Source organism: Microcebus murinus, chromosome 13, assembly GCF_040939455.1.
Source record: "Microcebus murinus isolate Inina chromosome 13, M.murinus_Inina_mat1.0, whole genome shotgun sequence".
Lineage (NCBI taxonomy): Eukaryota > Metazoa > Chordata > Mammalia > Primates > Cheirogaleidae > Microcebus > Microcebus murinus.
The window spans coordinates 61050540-61071459 of NC_134116.1; the positions used below are offsets into that span (position 1 = coordinate 61050540).

General features: G+C 34.2%; 1 protein-coding gene across 4 annotated transcripts in view; it reads right to left on the reverse strand.

The window, feature by feature from the left end:
• The window catches only part of ZC3H13 (zinc finger CCCH-type containing 13), an 87640-nt gene that overhangs the window by 40246 nt on the left and 26474 nt on the right, over window positions 1–20920 (reverse strand). For all 4 annotated transcript variants that reach the window (XM_012782713.3, XM_012782718.3, XM_020290368.2 and 1 more), the window contains exons 6-8: window positions 13170–13309; window positions 12421–12578; window positions 5258–5455 (exon numbers count right to left, since the gene is read on the reverse strand). In XM_012782713.3, the coding sequence (XP_012638167.2) occupies window positions 5258–5455; window positions 12421–12578; window positions 13170–13309 (496 nt within the window). The remainder of the gene's footprint in view (window positions 1–5257; window positions 5456–12420; window positions 12579–13169; window positions 13310–20920) is intronic.

The window sequence follows — 20920 nt, forward strand, 5'->3', positions numbered from 1 at the left end:
TCAAGTAACTGTTGGATGAATAATTGTTGAATTAGCACTTTTAATTAAGCACAACACTTTCTGGTAAACAAAAGACTACAAAGAAGCCCATTATATCACATTTAAAAATAATTTTAAAGAGCAATATTCTCCAAAAGAGTGACAAAGATATTGTTTGCTTTTAAAATTAATATGGGCATACCACAGAGATATTGCAGATTCCATTCTAGAACCACAATAAAACAAATAATGTAAAAAAGCAAGTCAGGAATTTTTTGGTTTCCTAGTGCATATAAATTATGTTTATACTATACTGTAGTCTGTTAAGTATACAACAGCATTATGTCTAAAAAAACAATGTACATATCTTAATTAAAAGATACCTTATTGCTAAATAATGTTAATGGTCATCTAAGCCTTTACTGAGTTATAATCTTTTTGCTGGTGGAGGGTCTTGCCTTGATGTTGATGGCAGAAGACTGACAACAGTAGTGGTTGCTAAAGGCTAGGGTGGCTGTGGCAATTTCTTAAAATAAGACAACAATGAAGTTTGCCAAATTTATTGACTCTTTCTTTCACAAAAAAATTTCTCTATAGCATGTGATGCTGTTGAAGAGCAATTTAGTTACAGAAATTCTTTCAAAATTGGAGTCAAACCTCTCAAACCCTGTCTGCTACAACTTTATCAGCTAAATTTATGTAATAGTCTAATTCCTTTGTTATCATTTCAACAATGCTCATAACATCTAACAGGAGTACGTTCTGTCTCAAGAAACCATTTTCTTTGCTCATCCATAAGAAGCAACTCCATCCAAGTTCCATCATGAGATTCCCAACAATTCAGTCACATCTTCAGGTTCCACTTCTAATTCTGGTTCTTTTGCTATTTCTACCACATCTGCAGTTACTTCTTCCACTGAGTCTTGAACCCCTCAAAGTCATCCATGAGGGTTGGAATCATCTTCTTCCAACTACTGTTAATGTTGGTATTTTCACCTTCTCCCATGAATCACAAAGGTTTTTAATGACAGCTAGAATGGTAAGTCCTTTCCAGAGATGTTTTTAATTGACTTTGCCCAGATCCATCAGATGAATCATCTCTGGCTGCTAAAGCCTTATGAAATGTATTTCTTAAGTAATAACACTTGAAAGTCAAAATTATTCCTTGATCCATGGGCTGCAGAATGAATGCTATGTTAGCAGCCATGAAAATGACATTAATCTTCCTATACGTTTCCATCAGAGCTCTTGGGTGACCAAGTACTTGGTTAATGAGTAGTAATATTTTGACAGGAATCTTTTTTTCTGAGCAGTATGTCTCAATAGTGGGCTTAAAATAGTCAGTAAACGATGCTGTAAACATCTGTGCTGTCATCTAGGCTTTCTTGTTCCATTATAAAGCACAGGCAGAGTAGATTTAGTCTAATTCTTAAGGGCTGTAGAGTTTTCAGACTGGTAAATGGCATTGGCTCCAACTTAAAATCTCTGTGTTAGCCCCTAATCAAAGAGTCAAACTGTCCTGAAGCTAGGCACTGACTTCTCCTCTGTACCTATGAAAGGTCCTAGAAGTCATCTACTTCCAAAAGAAAGCTGTTTCTTCTACACTGAAAATCTCTTGTTTAGTGTAGCTACTTTCATTGATGACCTCAGCTAGATCTTCTGAGTAACTTGCTACAGCTTTTCCATATGCACTTGCACTTTAACCTTACAGAGAGTTTCTTTTCTTAAACCTCACGAACCAACCTTCACTAGCTTCAAACTTTCCCTTTGCAGCTCTCTTCGCCTTCAAAGAATTGAACAGAGTTAAGCCTTTCTCTGGATTAGGCTTTGGCTTAAGGGAATGTTGTGGCAGTTTGATATTCTATCCAGATCACTAAAACTTTCTCCATACCAGTAATAAGACTGTTTCACTTTCTTATCATTTGTGTGGTTCACTGGAGTAGCCCTTTTAATTAATTTCTTACAAGAACTTTTCTTTTGCATTCACAACTTGGCTAACTCTTTAGATGCAAGAAGTCTAGCTTGTGGCCTATCTAGGCTTTCAACATGCCTTCCTCACTATACTTTAATCATTTCTAGTTTTTGATTTAAAGTGAGATACTCTTCCTTTCACTTGAACACTGAGAGGCCACTGTAGGGTTATTAATTGGCCTAATTTCAATATTGCTGTGTATCAAGGAATAGGGAGGCCCAACTAGAGGCAGAGAGACAGGGGAATGGCCCTGTTAGAACAGTCAGAACACATACAACATTCATTGAGTAAGTTCATTGTCTTATATAGGCACAGGTCATGGCACACCAAAGCAATTACAGTAGTAACATAAAAGATTACTAGTCATAGATCACCATAAGAGATAAAGTTTGAAAAACTGCAAGAATTACCAAAATGTGACAGACACACAAAGTGGGCATATGCTGTTAGAAAAATGACGTCAATAGACTTACTCGATGCAGGGTTGCCACAACCTTCAATTTGTAAAAAAAAAAAAAAAAAAAAAAAAGCTCAGTATCTGCAAAGTATGCTAAAACAAGGTGTGCCTATAATTTCTTTATACACAATAATGGAGATAATCAAAATAGCAGACCCCTCTAAAAACCCTGGAAATTAACTCCTTCTAAATGAAAATGGCCTTTTCTAACTTTGTCACGTATTGCTTTAGAGCTCCAGTAAAAGTCAGGTATCTATATAATCTTTCAGTATTTCTAGTTCTGCTGCTTCCTGTCCTCTGACAAAAACAAATAACCCAAGTTCAGATCTGTCTAAATCCTAAGTAACAGGTGATTCCTAGGCATACCTTGTTGTAGAGACAGCTCAGAGGGAAAAACTGGAAAACGAAGAATTAACTTGTGTAATATTTAATATCTCATAATACAAATGTTTTTACCATATAAAAACATGCTCAACATCTCTAAGCATCAGAGAAATGCAAATCAAAACCACAATGAGATACCACCTAACCCCAGTGAGAATGGCCTGTAACAAGAAATCCCCCAACACAAATGCTGGCGAGGATGTGGAGAGACAGGCACACTCTTACACTGCTGGTGGGACTAGAAATTAGTGCAACCTTTGTGGAAAAGAATTTGGAGATACCTCAAACAGCTAGAAATAGAAATACCATTCGACCCAGCAATAGCATTGTTGGGCATCTACCCAAAAGAGCATAAGATATTCTATTACAAAGACATCTGCACCCAAATGTTTATGGCAGCACAATTCACTATTACACGGTCATGGAAACAATCCAAGTGCCCAGCAACTCATGAGTGGATAATTAAAATTTGGTATATGCTCACAATGGAATATTACTCAATTCTAAGAAATGACAGTGAGCTAGCACTGTTTATGTTATCCTGGATTAAGCTTAAGCCCGTTATCCAAAGTGAGGCATCACAAGAACTGGAAAATGGGCTCCACATCTACTAGCCATTAAATTGGTACTGACTAAAACTATGGTGCTCAAACGGTGGTAGTGTACACCAGGGATGGGGGGGGTAACCCACATCTTAGGGATGTGGCAAGCATTGTAGGGGGGAAGGGAATACCTCTAACCCTTCTTAGGGAGAGGCAAAGATATACAAATGTAACTAAAATGTCAAAACAAACAAACAAACAAAACTTTTATCAGGTGGTGGGCAGGTGGAAGGGGGGGAGGAGGGGAAGGGTGTATACTTACATAATGGGTGTGGTGCACATCACCTGGGGGTTGGACATGCTTGAAGCATTGGGGGGGAGGCAGGGGCAATATATGTAACCCTAACAATATTTGTACTCCCATAATATGATGAAATAAAAGAAAAAAAAAATGGTAAACCATCCAGAGACATGTGTTAAGAAGCATGTCTCAGAGATTTCTGGGTCAAAAAAAGAGTATCAAGAACCATTAGAGAAAAATAAAGCTTCTACTGGCACAATGTACATCAGCAAGAACATTTAATATGATTTATAAAATCTGATTTACACATAATTTTCACAAACAAACCTACTGGACTGAATAAAATATAGAGTATATTTTAGGAAAACATGTTCAAGAATTTTGAATGCTCCAGTTAGTTAATCATTCTTTTTCATGTCAAAGAGACACAATCAACAGTGAAAAGGCAATTTAGGAAACGAGAGAAAATATTTATAAATCTTGTACCTCTGGCAAGGGATTCACATCCAGAATATATAAAGAACTAAAATACAATCACAAAAAAAATCAAGTAAGCCAATTAAAAAATTGGCAAAGGACTTGAATAGATCTTTCTCCAAAGAGTATATACAAATGGCCAACAAGCATATAAAAAGATGTTCAACATCACTAATCATCAAAGAAATACAAATCAAAACCTTAGTGAGATAAAACCTCAGTGAGTTATCACCTCACTTCAATGACATTAAGACCCATCAGGATGGCTACTATGAAAAAAGAGAAAATAACAAGTGTTGGTGAGAATGTGGAAAAATCAGAACACTTGTGCACTGTTTGTGGGAATGTACAATAGTGCAACTGCTATGGAAAACAGTACAGAAATTCCTTAAGAAATTAATAATAGAACCATCACATGATCCAGCAATCCTACTTCTGGGTATATACTCAAAAGAAATGAAAGCAGGATCTTAAAGAGATATTTACATACACATGCTCATAGCAACACTATTCTTAACGGCCAGGAAGTGAAAGAACCCAAATGTCTATCAGTGGATGAATGGATAAACAAAATGTAGTATATACATACAATGAAATATTTTCCAGTCTTACAAAGGAAGGAAAACGGTCACATGCTACAACATGGATGAACCCTGAGGACATTATGTGAAATGAATAAGCCTGTCACAAAAAGACAAATACTATGAGTCCACTTATATGAGGTATCTAAAGCAGTCAAATTCATAGAAACACAAGGTAGAATGGTAGTTACCAGGAGTTTGGGGAAGAGGGAGTTATCGTTTGCTGGATATGTAGTTCAAGTTTGCAAAATGAAAAAGTTCTGGAGATCTGTTTCACAATGTGAATATACTTAACGGCAATGAACTGTACAGTTAAAAATGGTTAAAATGGTAAATTTTGTTCTTTACCACAATTTAAAAATTCAAACATAAATTTTTAAAGTTAAAGCTTATTGAATTATCCATGACTCATTATAAGAATGATTAAACACACATGCACATACTTACAAACAAAAACCTATTAGACTAAATAAAAAACCTATTAGACAAATGCCTAAAAGCTTCTGAAAAGTAAATACTCTAGATTATACAAAAGTAATATTAAAAACATACGATACTACTTACCTCGGCTTGTCTCTTTTTTCTCTTTGTCTTTCAAAATCTCGTCCTCTTTCCTTTCCATCTCTTGGTTTTTCTTCTATCCTGTCTTTTACTTTATACTTTTCTTTGTATTTTTTCCCCAGAGCAATATCTTCTGGTATAGGAGGGGGTGGACTTGGAGTGCGTGGTCCTTTCTTTTTACTTTGGTTGCTTTTTGAATTCCTGAAGGTAACACAAAGCTGTCATTAGACATCTGAATATTTCTGAAAGGCCAAATGGATTTTTTTAAAGCACTTTTTAAAAATGTCAGTATGCTTTTCAACTACTTGCCCTTTACTATTTTGTATATTAGTAACCAACATCCAGGAAAAAAAAGTAACTCACAAAAACAAGTAAAGAATTAATTTAGTTGCTACTTATTTTCCTAACACTGCTTATTATTACCTAATTTTAAAGGGTGGATTTCTGAGAAAGATAAGAGGTTTAATAGGAAGGGACTTTCAAAAAAGAAAATACTATAAAATGACTGCTTGAACAGCATCTTTTACAGCTTATGTAGACACACAGATTAAGAAAGTAAAATTTACCTATAATTCTACTACAAAAAGATAACTATTTTTAATATCTTGCATATACTTTCACATCTTTTTCTTTCTCTAACTGCTCATCTAAAACTGGATATCCACATGCAAAAGAATGAAGTTGGACCCTTACCTAGTACCATATAACTCAACATGGGTTAAATCTAAGACCTAATACTACTAGAAGAAAGACTTAAACAACTAGAAAATATAGAGGAAAAGCTTCATGACATTGGACTTGGCAATGATTTCTTGGCTATGACACCAGAGGCACAGGCAACAAGACCAAAAAGTGGACAACTGGAATTACTATATATATGGTCACAACTATTTTCTCATCATTAGAAATGGCTGTTAATCTCTCTGTCACACACATTCATGAAATATCCTATTATAATATTTTGTAAGATTTTTTTGTACTGAACATATACTTACTATCAGCATCTTTTTCTACTACAACAAAAAGTAGATTTAGGTAATCATTTATAGACGACACAGAATTTCCTTGAATAGATGCTCTTTAACTTCTCTCTGTCACCTGGGCTTGCATACAGTAGCACCATCGCAGTTGACTACAACATCAAATTCCTGGGCTCAAGCAATTCTTCTGCCTCAGCCTCCCCAGTAGCTGGGAAAACAGGCATGTGCCACCACACTTGACTAATTTTTCTATTTTTTTGTGGAGACAGGGTCTTGCTCTTGCTCAGGCTGGTCTTGAACTCCTAGCCTCAAGCAACCCTCCTGCCTCAGCCTCCCAAAATGCCAGGATTACAGACATGAGCCACCATACCCAGCATCTTTAACTTCTTTAAATAATTTCATAGTGATAAGGTTTTCTGGTAGCTTCTAAGTTTTCATCATTATAAAGAAAACCCAATCATATCATCTATAAATGAAATCTCAAGCATTGTTAGTAAACATTCACTTAAATCTTTGAATCTTGTTTAAAAAATTTTTCCCAACTCTTAGATCACAAAGATGGTCCCCTAACATTTTAGAATTTTGCCTTTCACATTTAAGTCTTTAATCTACCTGTAATTGATTTTTGTGTATAAATTATCCTTTTTAAGTGCCTCTTTTTGGCACTTAATTTTATGTAAATATTATAACTTTGATTCCTTACGCATCTAAAACTGGCTGTTTTTGCCTCATACCTGAACAACAGTTTGAATGAATGCAGCATTTTTGTGTCAAAATCCTTTTCCTCAGAGCTCTATAAATATTATAATACCTTGTAACATTAGTGCTGTAGATAAGATGTCCAAAGACAGTCAATGTTTTTTTTTTAAACTATTCAGGTGACCTGGTTTTTCTGTTGGGAGATTTATAAAACATTATTCCTTAGAAATCATTCATTAGAAATAATTTTCACCAAATTTTTTTTTTCTTAAACTTTTCCAGCACTCAATGAACTGGTTCAATCTGAAACTTCACATTTTTTACTGAATGTCTTCTATTTTTATTTCATCACTTTTCCATATGACCCAAGTCTGTACAGTTCTCCTTATTACAGTTATTGGATCTCTTGGGCCACTCCCTCATGTCATAGTTTTCTGTCATTTCCATCTCTCCTTTTGCTTTCAAATATCTTAAGTTTGTCCTTTAATTTCTAATTTTTCCTTTTAAGTAGCATGCATTCCACTAATTCTAAATTTGGCAATCCCATTATTCTGCTATTTTGTTTGCAAATTTTTTTTCTTCCAAAATATCCTTTTCACAGACTGGTTTGTTTTGTTGTTCATGATTAACTGCCCTCATCTGCTTTCAAATATCTTAAATTTGTCTTTTAATTTCTAATTTTTCCTTTTAAGTAGCACACATTCTATTAATTCTAAATTTGGCAATCCCATTATTCTGCTATTTTATTTAAGTAGCCTGCATTCTACTAAGTCTAAATTTGGCAATCCCATTATTCTGCTATTTTGTTTGCAAATTTTTTTCTTCCAAAATATCCTTTTCACAGATTGGTTTGTTGTGTTGTTCATGATTAACTGCTCTAATCCTATAAATGTAATACTCTTTCAAATCATACTACCCTTATAAATTAATTAATTATTAAGGACTATTCCTGTTTTCTATATAAGCCATCTGCTCTGAGTTTCAGTCTGGTACTTCACACATTGGTAAGTTTTCACTATCTACTCATTTCACTTATAAATGAGGACCTTACCTTAAATCCTAGAACTTATTTCCTATTATCTAGAATTCTCTAGTCCCAAGATTCCTTACCTATAAAAGAATAAATTCCTCAAAATTGCTTCTAAGATTAAAAAAAAATAAAAGTATATAAATGACTCATGGTGAGCATTCAGAAAATTTAGCTCTCTTAGCCTTTATCCCTATTTCTTTTTTTTTTAAGTTCAAAATATTAAGGGGGCACCAATGTTTTTGTTATATAGCTTTTATAATGCTTAATTCAGGGTGATTAGTGTGCCCATCACCTAAGTACTGTTCACTAGCCCTATTTCTTATTTTTATAGATAGGGTTAACCACCCAAGCAAGTCAGAAATTACTAAAATATGATGACCGCATCTATTTTTCATCCTTGTCTTCTGCCAACAACCACGTTAGCCAAATATCTCACTGCATATTTACGTGATGACTCAAACTTACACCTAACAGACAAGTGATAAATGTCTGTATTTCTAAATATTTTTCTATTTTAAAGATAAAAACTAATAGTTGGCATCTATCAAAAGTTACTTTTAAAAATTTCAAGATAAAACGATGGAGGAATTCTTAACACAAACTGTACTTTCACATTACTGCCTGTGACAGAAACTAGCTGAGTGTTTACAAAACTTTTCTCCTGGGCACAGTGCTAAACCATACTATCTATACTTTTTTGAAATTAGGTGTGGCCAAGTGACTATGATCTGGCCAAAGAAATGTGAGCGGAAGTGATATATATATATACCATTTGCAGGCCCAATCTCAAAGGACACTCATGTGCCAGGGAATTTTAAACTATAGAGCTAAATAAGCGCAATGCTCAAATTTTTCTTGGTACATTCCATTCTGTGGTTTCCTTGGAAGCCCAAGAAAGTAGAGTCAAAAGGAACCTGGGTTATTGAACCTGCATGTATATAGGACAGTCACCTGTTAATCAGAAATACCCATTTTGATTTCACATGAGCAAGAAATAAACTTCTGTTGTAATTAACCACTGACATTTTGGAATTTAGCTATTATCAAAACTAGGATTACCCTAATGTACTTATTAAGTACAGAATTTCTTCACATTACCCTTAAAATTATAGTCGTTAGAAAACACAATGAAGTTATAATGCTTTCCAACTGAAGAGGCCAAAATTGGTTTTAGCCAGTCTGAAGTCAACAGATCTTACATTGATTAAATCAACTGATGATTCTGTTAGTGGAACAGAGTCTACTTCCTCTTTGAGGCATAAAGCCCACCTGTCTACTTTTATCATTTTTAAATTGTTTATCTGTCTCTCCCCAAAACTATTTCTTTAAAACAGCTGTTGACATACTTCATACTTATTTGCAGAGCAAGCTATAAATAAAAATTTACCTAAAGAAAACTGTCGCGCCCGCCTCGCCAGCAAGGAAGACGCGGCAACCGGAGTTCTTCTGACAGTGCTTTAATGGGGTTCCCTTTAGACTTACATGATGCGGAAGACCCAGCCCAGCAGCGCGCAGGCTGCTATATACCCTCGAAGCACAACCCCTAAGCTGGGATAGGCCGCTCAGCTGTCGAGCCACCAAAGCATTAGTCCATAGCAGGACCCTTCGTTTGCATGCTTGCACCACAGGGCAACCGACAATTGCGCGTGCGCTGAACTTGTTTGCTGCTCTAGGCAAAGCCGGAAACAGGCGCCAACTTGTAAATGGCGTTGACACCGCGCCCCACAGAAAACTAATATTAAAAATACAGATGGACAAAATAGATAATATATTTATGATTTTAAATCGCACATCAGGATAAATCTTACCATCAGACTGTATCTCACAATGATTGTCAAAGAAAAATGCCAACTTTGACAGAAAAATGTTGAGTTTTGTCAGTAATTATATCTGCCTCCATATGACAACCTAATAAGACCAAGAAGTGTGTTTACTTGATTGTTACCTCAGTTGACTTACTGGCATTGGTTGAAATACTACGTTGAATTTTAACTGGAATTCTAATCCTTACTCCTGCTTAATATGTTTTCAAACAGTTTATAGTATGATCCAGCCATAAAACTAAAAGTTAATTATCTGACACAATCTAAGCAATGAAAACTGCACAGCTAAAGAAATGCTATACTCAATTTGATGTTTTCTTTGTATCTTTAATGTGCTGGTTTCCAGGTCCTTCTGCTTCTGTTACTAAATTAATGGTGGATCTTAAAGTCAACAACATATTAGAATACAGGAAATACAGTAGTTAAACCAGTATAATTATTTATGACAAATATTTATCAAAAGATGAGTTACTAATAAAGCAGTAAGAGATTATATGAACAAGAAGAGGATGAAAACTAACCCTTCATCTAAATAGTTATCAAAACTTTATAGGAAGAGATTAAGTTTCAAGGATTTTGAATAGAAAGGATAAGAAAATAAAGGATATTTCTTGTATGCAGTTTATTGAAGAAATAAATGGAACTGAGGGAAACTTATATAATTGGTTAGCCAAGAGGATAAAGAGCAAGTGGGGTAGATCGTGTAATTCCATGGCTCAACTTCTGCAATACCCCTTTCCAATATTTACTTGATCCCAGGAACAAAGAAGATCAAGTCAACTTTACTGAGTACCTTCTTAGAAGCAAAGCTCTATGCAAAGTAGGTGCTATGGGAAGATGGAACTATTAACCATTACGATCTCAATCTTCAAGGAGCTTAAATTTAATAGAGGTTGTAAAAGATGTGTGTCACAGCTGAAATATAATACAAAAGGCAATTAATATTAATAAGGAGTATAAACAAAATCTGATAGGTACACAAAGGGAGCAGAAATTATGTTCAGTAAGGAAAAATGGGAAAACTTAATGAAAAATTTAGCATTTGAGCTAGAGATTGAAGGATTGAGGGGAGAAGACGATACATAGGAGGAAACTACACAAAAATATTGACAAGAAAGATCAAACTTTAAATGTCATTCTAAAGACCTGAATTTCATTCTATAAAATGGAAAACCACTGAGTTTTTCAATAGTATAAGAAGTTAACTGGGATTGTCTTTTTAAGATTTCTTTGACAGCATCTGTAAAATGAATGGGTTGAAGCAGCTGAATGAAAATATGTATCTGTGTGGGAGAGAGGACAGCACATAAAGGTAATACAGTTAATAGCATGATATAATAATCTAGGCAGAAAGTAGAGTCTGAAATAGGGTTAGTCTTTAGAAAGTGGAAGGAAGGAGTAAATATGACTTTCATTATGGGGTCAGATAGACATGGTTTACCAATTGATCAAATATGAGGGAGAAGATTTTAGTTTAGTTTTTTTTAAAAATAAAATTAGTACATGTACTTTAATCAAAATAAAATTTAAATAGTACAGAATTACATTGAATGAAAATGTGCTTCATCTCTTATTCATAATCCCTCAATGTAATTATATTTAATAATTTCTATTTTAATTTCTTCAACTGGCTACTACAGTAATTCTAAATATTAATATATTCATGCTGCTAAGTATATGCTATAAAGAATCTAATCTCTCAATTATGTACACAAAGAGACAAGAAGAATGTTTACTGTGTATAAATTACAAAAGCTCTAAAACTAGATACAACATAAATGTTCAACAACAGAAAAGTAGATTAAATATATAGTACAAATACTAACATAAATGAATTGTTATATACATCAATATAGATAAATGTAAAAAAAGTTAAGTGAAAATGCTAGTTGCAGAAGAAAAGTCATAATGTATCTGTATTATAATTAAATAGATTGGAAAGTAATACTATCTACTGCAAAAACACATATTAATGAAAGTACAAACACATGCACAAGTATCATAAATAAACACCAAATTCAAAAGGGAAGAATAGGAAATGTACCTGTTATGTTTTTTTTTTTTTTTTTTGAGACAGAGTCTCGCTTTGTTGCCCAGGCTAGAGTGAGTGCCGTGGCGTCAGCCTAGCTCACAGCAACCTCAAACTCCTGGGATCAAGCCATCCTGCTGCCTCAGCCTCCCGAGTAGCTGGGACTACAGGCATGCGCCACCATGCCCGGCTAATTTTTTATATATATATCAGTTGGCCAATTAGTTTCTTTCTATTTATAGTAGAGACGGGGTCTCGCTCTTGCTCAGGCTGGTTTTGAACTCCTGACCTTGAGCAATCCGCCCGCCTCGGCCTCCCAGAGAGCTAGGATTACAGGCGTGAGCCACCGCGCCCGGCCTCCCTGTTATGTTTTATTTCTTAAAAAATAGAAAGCTCTGAAGCTTATGTGGATGTGACAGGTATTTGTTTTATTGTTCTCTATAATTTCCATTTTAATAAAATATTTCACACTTTTGGAGGGAATAAATAAGCTTACAAAAAATACTGAAAGTATTAAAAGTATATTTTATAATCTACTATGTAATTCTTACTAGTATCACAGAAAAAAGCTATTTCATTCTGGTACTATTTATCACCCTACTGACCTCTGCTGGTCCAACAGGGGAGAAGATACTGCAGATGTCTTCCTGTCTTTCTTGCTAGCTGAAGATGACTTGGGGCTTGATTTTCGCTTTGGTGATTTGCTAGACTTTCTTAAAGAAGGTGATGGAGACAATTTTGATCTAACCACATCTGGTGAAACCTTTCAAAAGAATTCAGTAAGTCAATTCGGAAATTCCTCCACTCCTGGCACAACAAGACTTACAGTATTTTGAAATTACACCCTACTTCAGATTACAAATTAAGTATTATAGCCACCATCAGTTGACAAGTCTGACTCCGGAACCTATGCCTTTACCAACATGATAGCTAATTGCTTAAAACATATTAATATCAATAAAGCAAATTAAAATTATGAAATTTTAAAATCTCAGAAAAATCACAAATTATATTCAAATAAATTGTATCTCTACTGTTTAGAAAAGAAACAAGGCATTCTAGAAACAGCATGGGCCTGAAATAGACATACATATTGTATATCCAAAGCCCATTTTTTATTAGCTAATGACTCTAGGCAACAGAGCCTCAGTTTTGCTCACTTGTTCAATAGCAAAAATATTTCCTATTTATCTATTAATGTGAAGATTAAATGATTAACATATATGGAGTAGTTGATATACAGTGAGTTGATTAATGATCAGTATCCTAGTATAATTTAAGATGCAGCAAGCAGCTGAGTTAACATCAATGTTGCTATTAATTACTAACAGATTTATTGTAAAAAATAGCATACCTCCTTTTTAATGATAATTTCTTCTCTCTTCTCCATGTTTTCTTGCTCCAACTTCATTAATTCCCTCTGTATCTTCTGACGCTTCATTTCCAATGACAATTCATGAACATAATCATAATTAATATCTCCATTGTCAGAATCTTTAAAATAAAAATTGAATTACTGTCAGAAATTATCATAATACCCCAAATTATTCAATTTCAACTTTTTAAATACAAATTTAAATGGCCGATTCTTTCATCAGAATAACACTTGTAAAAGAAATAAATACTGTTTCTATAAAGGATAAAAATCACCATGATTGATTTCCTTAAGAAATGCTAAACACTTCCAAGGTTTCTGGGTTTTCTGGAAGTGATTTTGGGTTTCAGGGGATTGGGTATTTTGTTAAAAGATAGGATTTCAAAATATACAATTGAGGCACTCAGCTGAATATTCTAAGACTTAAAAATACCAAAGCCTTCTTTATCTCATGCTTCATATGATATGGTTCATGATCTCCTTGATTTTCTTAAAGATGCATTACTAAAGTCAGATTATATCAGGTGTGCAAACATTACTTCTATAGTTTTGTCTTTTTTTTAATGAGACAACTGATTCATATCTAAAAATAAAGTTAACTAACTTTAATATGAATGTGTACAAGAGCTAATTTTTAAGGATTTATAAAAATTTTCAATACAAGTGATTTGTACTATTTCCTTAGATTAGCACTGTCCATCTCAATGGATCTGATGGATATTTCCATTTAATCTTTTCTGATTTAAAAAAAAACACAAAAAACTGAAAGTTGCTTAAAAAAGAGAAAGGAAAAGGAAGAGTGAAATTTTCAGTGCCTACTGGCATTGGCACCCAACCCCTCACCTTCATTTGCCATAAATGCCAGGAAGCCTGGAAGAGGGAATTTCAACTGACTTCTACCCTAACATAGGAATTGGGCTTGATCATTCACAAACTAAGGTGCCTTCTCAAGCTACACTTTCAGCACATTAGATCATTTCTTAACCTGGGATAAAGAAATAAAATGAACACAAGTCTAAGAAATCATAAAGTAGTCCTACTTGACCACTTAAAGCACAAGAAAATGAATATCATTGTCACTTACAGCTCAAACGCATTAGAATGAAAACTATCCATTCATGTTTGGGGACTTAGAGAGTAATGATATATTTATTATCTGTGTTAACTAAATTTGATTACTCATCTTATGTTGGAGTATGATGACAATCTCTCAAACCAATTCATATAAATGATTCTACGTAACCAGAAAATATTAAATATCATTAGAATGGTGTATTTAACAAGGCAGAGATTTTTAAAGAATATATAACAGAAAAATATGTGCAATATGTAAGAAAAGATTGATATTCTTTATACACAAAGAATTCTTAATAATTAACAGAAGAATGGGCAAAGGACATGACAATTCAGGAAAAGAGAGAAAGAAATGCAAATGATAAATATGACTTTTTCATGTATTAAGGAGACTTTTTAAAAATTATATTATTAATTGTTGGCAAAGGTACAAAGGACATGCTCATTCTTTGGTGGTAGCAATGTAAATTAGAAGTAGTACATCTATTACGTTCAATAATTTATCAGTATAGGTAAAAGTCTTAAGAACATTCATACTCTTTAATATAACAATTTTACTTCTAATAATTTATTACATTAAAATAGTCACAAATATATAAAAAATTTATGAATAAGGATTACAGATTATAAATATGGTACTTCCTCTTAACTTTATGACACATTTTATGAGCACACTGTTAAAGTCTTAAACAATTCTGAGTACATGGAATAAAATATGAAATTCCTTCATATTCCTCCCACAACCATCCTCACTCCAGTGGTAACACCACTAATAATTTAGTGTTATATGCATAAAAATAAGTCTTTACATTTTTCTCTAATATAATGGGACCCAAACTACAAACACTGCTGTATAAACAAGATCTTTCCATGTTACACATACAGGTCAACCATCTTTATTTAACATCTGCAAAGCATTTCAGAGTAACTTAACCAGTTTCCTTCTCAGACACTTAGTTTGTTTTCAATATTTTGCTATTATAAACAAGACTTCAATTAACATTCTGATACCTACTTTGGTTCACAAGTACAAGTATTTCTTTATGATATTTCTCAAACTACATTTGCTGGATCAAACAAAAGTTAATTCCTATTTTTAATATTGCCAAACTGGACTCCAAAACAGTTTACCACTGTAAACTCCCACCTGCTAACATTTTTTAATTTTCGCCAAAGTGATAGGTGAAAAATGCTGTCTCTTCATTTTCATGAATACTTCTCTACAGTAAGGTTGAGCATTTAACGGCTATTTTTATTTCTTCTATGAGTTACTGATTCAATATTTTTACTTTTATTTTTTAACTAGACTGTCTTTTTCTAACATATTTATGGAAGCTCATTATATGTTTAATATAGTGTCTCTATTAATGCTTACATATGTTACACAATCAAATACTTTCTTCTAGTTTATTACTTGTCTTTAATTCCTATATTTATTATAGTTACACAGAAATTTCTAATTTTTATGTAACCAAATCTTTTGTGGCTTCTGTTTTATGCCTTATTTTAGGAGAATGTATATATCTCCCAAACTACCAAAATATTTTCATACATTTTCTTCTATTGCAGTGATACTTTTGTTTTTCTGTTGTTGTATTGGTCCTTAGGTACACATGGTGAACAAAGAAGTTGTTTAAGGAACCAAATAAAAAGCCACAGATTTGGGAGTAAGGACTGGAAATTTAGGAAGCAACCAATAATGAAAAGTTTTGTAAGCACAAAAAGAATGTGTATAGTATCTGCTTGTGGATGCTATGGGAAATTAAGAGATTTTTAAACAGAGGAACGAAAAGAACAAATTTATTCTTTTAAAAGATTACTCTGCAACTAATAGAGTGGAAGGAAATACTTGCAATATGTATTATAAATCTGATAAAAACCTCATATCCAGACTATATTATAAAAAGAATTCCTATAATCAATAAGAAAAAATCAAAAGAACAAGCAAACATTTGGAATAGTTTACAAAATACATTGTACAATGGTCAATAAACATGTGAAAAAGTTCTCAACTTTGTTAGGCAAATGTAAACTAAGACCACAATGAGATACCACTACACAGTTCTAGAATGGCTAAGATGAAAAAGGCAAAAAATACCATATAGGTAATTGATACAACCATTTTTGATTTGGCATTACCTACTCAAAAGGAACAAATACATACTCCATGGCCCAATAATTCCACATTGAGGCATAAACTAAAGAGAAATTAAGTATATATTTACCAAAAAATATGTTTAAGAACAGTACTACCATCTTGTTCCCAATAACCCCAAACTGGACATTACTCAAATATTCATCAACAGTAGAAAAAATTATGATATATCCATACAATAAAATATTATATAGCAGTAAGAACTAATAAACTATAACTATGTGAAATAAAGTATATGGTTGAATCTCATAGACAATATTGCTAGCAAAACAATCTAGGCACCAAAGGAATACATGCTGTAGATTCCATTTATATAGAACTTATAAACAGGTAAAACTAATCAATAGTGCTAGAAATAAGGACAGTAGTTACCTTTGGGAGGTGGGGGTAAAGGAGGCAGTGACTAAAAAGAACCATGGGGTGGGGTGTTATGGGATATTAGTAATTTACTATTAATATTAATTGATTTGGATAATTAATACATAGATTGTAAAGAAGCCCCAGGAGCATGATTTAACCTAGAAGGAAAAATTAAAAGTGAGAAAAGAAGGTGGCTAGGTAAATAGAAAGCAACCAAAAGAGTTTTATAAACTGTCTCTATAGACAAGTGGTTCTCAAGGAGTGGTTTGAGGACTAGGGGGTGGGGTTTCCCCCAGACAATTTCAGGAGTTCCACAAGATCAAACTGTTTCTATAATGCATGTTATTTGTCTGGTTTACTAATTCTCTCATGAGTATATGAGTTTTCCAGAAGACATGACACCATTAACAGATTGAATGCAGAAGCAGATATGAAAATCTAGTTGTATTCTATTAAGCCAGACATTAAAACAATTTGTAAAAACATGTAAAACACTGCTACCTCCTCACAATATTTTTTTTTTGCTTTGCAGAGTACCATTATTTTTCATAAAGGTATATATCAGATTTATTGTCATTGTTAAATGAATTAATAAACATTTTCAAAATTTCCTAAGTTCAATTTTTAATATGGCAATTACTGAAACATGAAATTCACAAAGACAAAAGCTCTTTTGGGGTACTTTAAAAGAGTGCACAAGTGTCCTGAAACCAAAAAGTTTAAGAAACAATACTATATACCAATTTCTTCTGAGTCTAGCTAAAATTGCTATGTACTTTAGATTGACAATGCAGAAGCTAAGTCTATTAAACCCATTTAGTCTCACTATCCAGGGACTGAGGTGACTAACTCCATACTTCAATATTCCCTTAATCGGTACTTTAAAATCATAGAGACACACAATGATTGAACTTATGAGTTTCGATCAAGGGAAAACATAAACTGCCATGTGGATGTTTTGGATGTAAAACTACCATTAAAGACATTCACGCTCACCTTTTAAAAGAATTTCCTAGGCTGGGTGCGGTGGCTCACACCTGTAATCCTAGCACTCTGGGAGATGCTTAAGCTCAGGAGTTCAAGACCAGCCTGAGAAAGAGCGAGACCCCATCTCTACTATAAAAAGAAAGAAATTAGCCAAAGCAACTAAAAAATAGAAAAAAATATTAGCCGGGCAAGGTGGCACATGCCTGTAGTCCCAGATACTTGGGAGTCTGAGGCAGGAGGATCACTTGAGCCCAGGAGTTTGAGGTTGCTGTGAGCTAGGTTGACGCCACGGCACTCTAGCCAGGGCAGAGTGAGACTCTGTCTCAAAAAAAAAAAAAAAAAAGAAAAAGAAAAAGAAAAGAAAAGAATTTCCTAAATGAAAGGCTCTTGTAATAAAATCACTTTAGATATTTTTTAACCACTTCAGTATCAGCGTTGACTATAGTCGATAGCCACAGATGAACGTGCACAGCCCAGCATCAACTATAGTCAACAGCCACAGATGAACGTGCACGGCGACCTTAGCCAACAACCGTGATATGAAGGTGCACAGCTGAGCATCAACTTTAGCCAACAGTCGTGATACAAGTTTTCTAATTTTTTTTTCAATTGTATGACAGGTTTTTTTGTTGTTTTTTTTTTTTTAGCGTATTATGGGGGTATAAGTGTTGAGGTTACATACATTGCCCATGCCCATTTATCAAAATAAAATTGTGAACATTTAAAAATAACATAATGAAAACATATATGTATGTTACCCATTCTGATTTACATTACAAGTAAAGCTGCCTGTAAAGTAAAACAAACTTTCAGTGCATTCAAGCTTTCCTCATCACAAGAGCAAAACGGATTCGTCGTCAATGCACAGCACAAACTATCATGCGGACTATGAGTGCTGGCTGTGGGCAAGGTTTCACAGCCAGTGAGCATCGTACCAAAGTGGTTAAAGAAGGTAGTCAAGTGCAAAGCTTTGGGAATCAACATTTGTGGGACAGACAGAATGCAAGAAAACTCAATATAAGACTGAAAGAATGGGAGAAAATATTTGCTCTCCACACTTCCAATAAAGGTCTGATAACAAGAATCTATCTAGAGCTCAAAAGAATTAACAAGGAAAAAATCAAACAACCCCATCAAGAAATGGGCAACGGAAATGAACACTTTTCTAAAGAAGACAGAATAATGGTCAGCAAACATATTAAAAAAATGCTCAACATCGCTAATCATTAGAGAAATGCAAATCAAAACGACAGTGGGATATCATCTAACCCCAGTGAGATTGGCCTGTATCAAGAAATCCCCAAACAACAAATGCTGGGAAGGTTGTGGAGAGACAGGGACACTCTTACACTACTGGTAGGACTGCAAATTAGTGCCCAACCTCTGTGGAAAAGATTTGGAGATATCTCAAAGAGCTAAAAATAGAAATACCATTCGACCTAGCAATAGCATTATTAGGCATCTACCCCAAAGAGCATAAGACATTCTATTACAAAGACATCTGCACCCAAATGTTTATGGCAGCACAATTCACTATTGCAAGGACGTGGAAACAACCCAAGTGTCCATCAATTCATGAGTGGATTATTAAAATTTGGTATATGTTTACAAGGGACTATTACTCAATTCTAAGAAACGACAGCGAGCTAGCACCGTTTATATTATCCTGGATTGAGCTTAAGTCCATTATCCAAAGTGAGGTGACACAAGATCAGAATAATGGGCTCCACATATACTCACCAGCAAATTGGTACTGACTGATTAATACTATGGTGCTCAAAGGGTGGTGATGTTCATCAGGGATTTGGGGGTTGGGGGGAACAGACCCACATCTGAGGGATGTGGTGAGCATTGTGGAGAGGAAGGGCATACATTTAACCCTTGCTAGGGAGAGGCAAAGATATAAAATGTAACCAAAATGTTAAAAAAAAAAATTTTTATTGGGTGTCAGGCAGGTGGGAGGGGAGAGGAGGGGATAGGTATTTACAGACACAGTGAGTGCAATGCGCACTGTCTGGGGGATGGACGGGAAGCTCTGACTTGAAGGGGGAGGAGAAGCAAGGGCAATGTATGTAACCTTAACGTTTGCACTCTCATAATATGCTGAAATTAAAAGAAAAAAGACTGAAGGGCTTGAACAGGAAGACAGAAAACTGAAGAGTAATAGATGGAAGCCCAGGGAAGAGTGTTTTTTAAGACTATAGGAGCTCTTGGATGCATCAAATGCTATAGAAAGGTCTTATAGAGACAAGTACTTTTCCATTTAGTCACCAAAAAGGAGGTTATTAGTGATCTTGAAGAGCTTTTAATGGAGAATTGGGTGGTCAGAAGATTAACTAATAAGTATCAGGTGAAAAAGTAGAAATAGTAAGTTACTGAACTCTTGTAAGAATTTAGTTGTTAAGTGGAGATAGTACTAGCTAACAGTAACATGAAGAAAAGAGAAAATGGATTTTTAAAGATTTAGAAAAGAATATATAATAACTGAACAAAATTGCTGAGATAGGAGGAAATCAGATCTAGAATACAAGGGAATATATTAACCTTACATAGCAGGAGGGGGGCCTCTTACACTGAATAAAAGAGAAGCAAAAAAGTTTAGTCATGAATAAAAGATTAGTTTGTGGGTGTGGCAGGAGAAAGCTGAGCGAGTTCCTGGATGAAGAGTTCCTTCATTGCTGTGTAGTAGACCATAAAAAGGAGAAATAAAAGCACAGGAGATTTATGGAGAAGGTTTAACAGCTACTTTAAAATCAAGGAAAGAACTGACAGGCTTTTCTGAATCTGCTAAATTTTCAACAATTGGCTAAGATTATTATTAATTAGAAGAAGAAAATTTCCATTTGTAAAGATAAGCATCCAATACATTTAAAAGTGTTTTTTATCTAAAATAATTAAAAAGAAAAGGAAGAATACTGGGTGTATTAAGAGTTAATCCCAGCTGGCATAGTGGCTCATGCTTATTATAATCCTAGCACTCTGGGAGGCCAAGGTGGGCGGATGGATCCTTTGAGCTCAGGAGTTCAGAGACCAGCCTGAGCAAGAGCAAGATCCCCGTCTCTACTATAAATAGAAAGAAACTAGCTGGACAACTAAAAATATAGAAAAATTTAGCCGGGCATGGTGGCACATGCCTGTAGTCCCAGCTACTCGT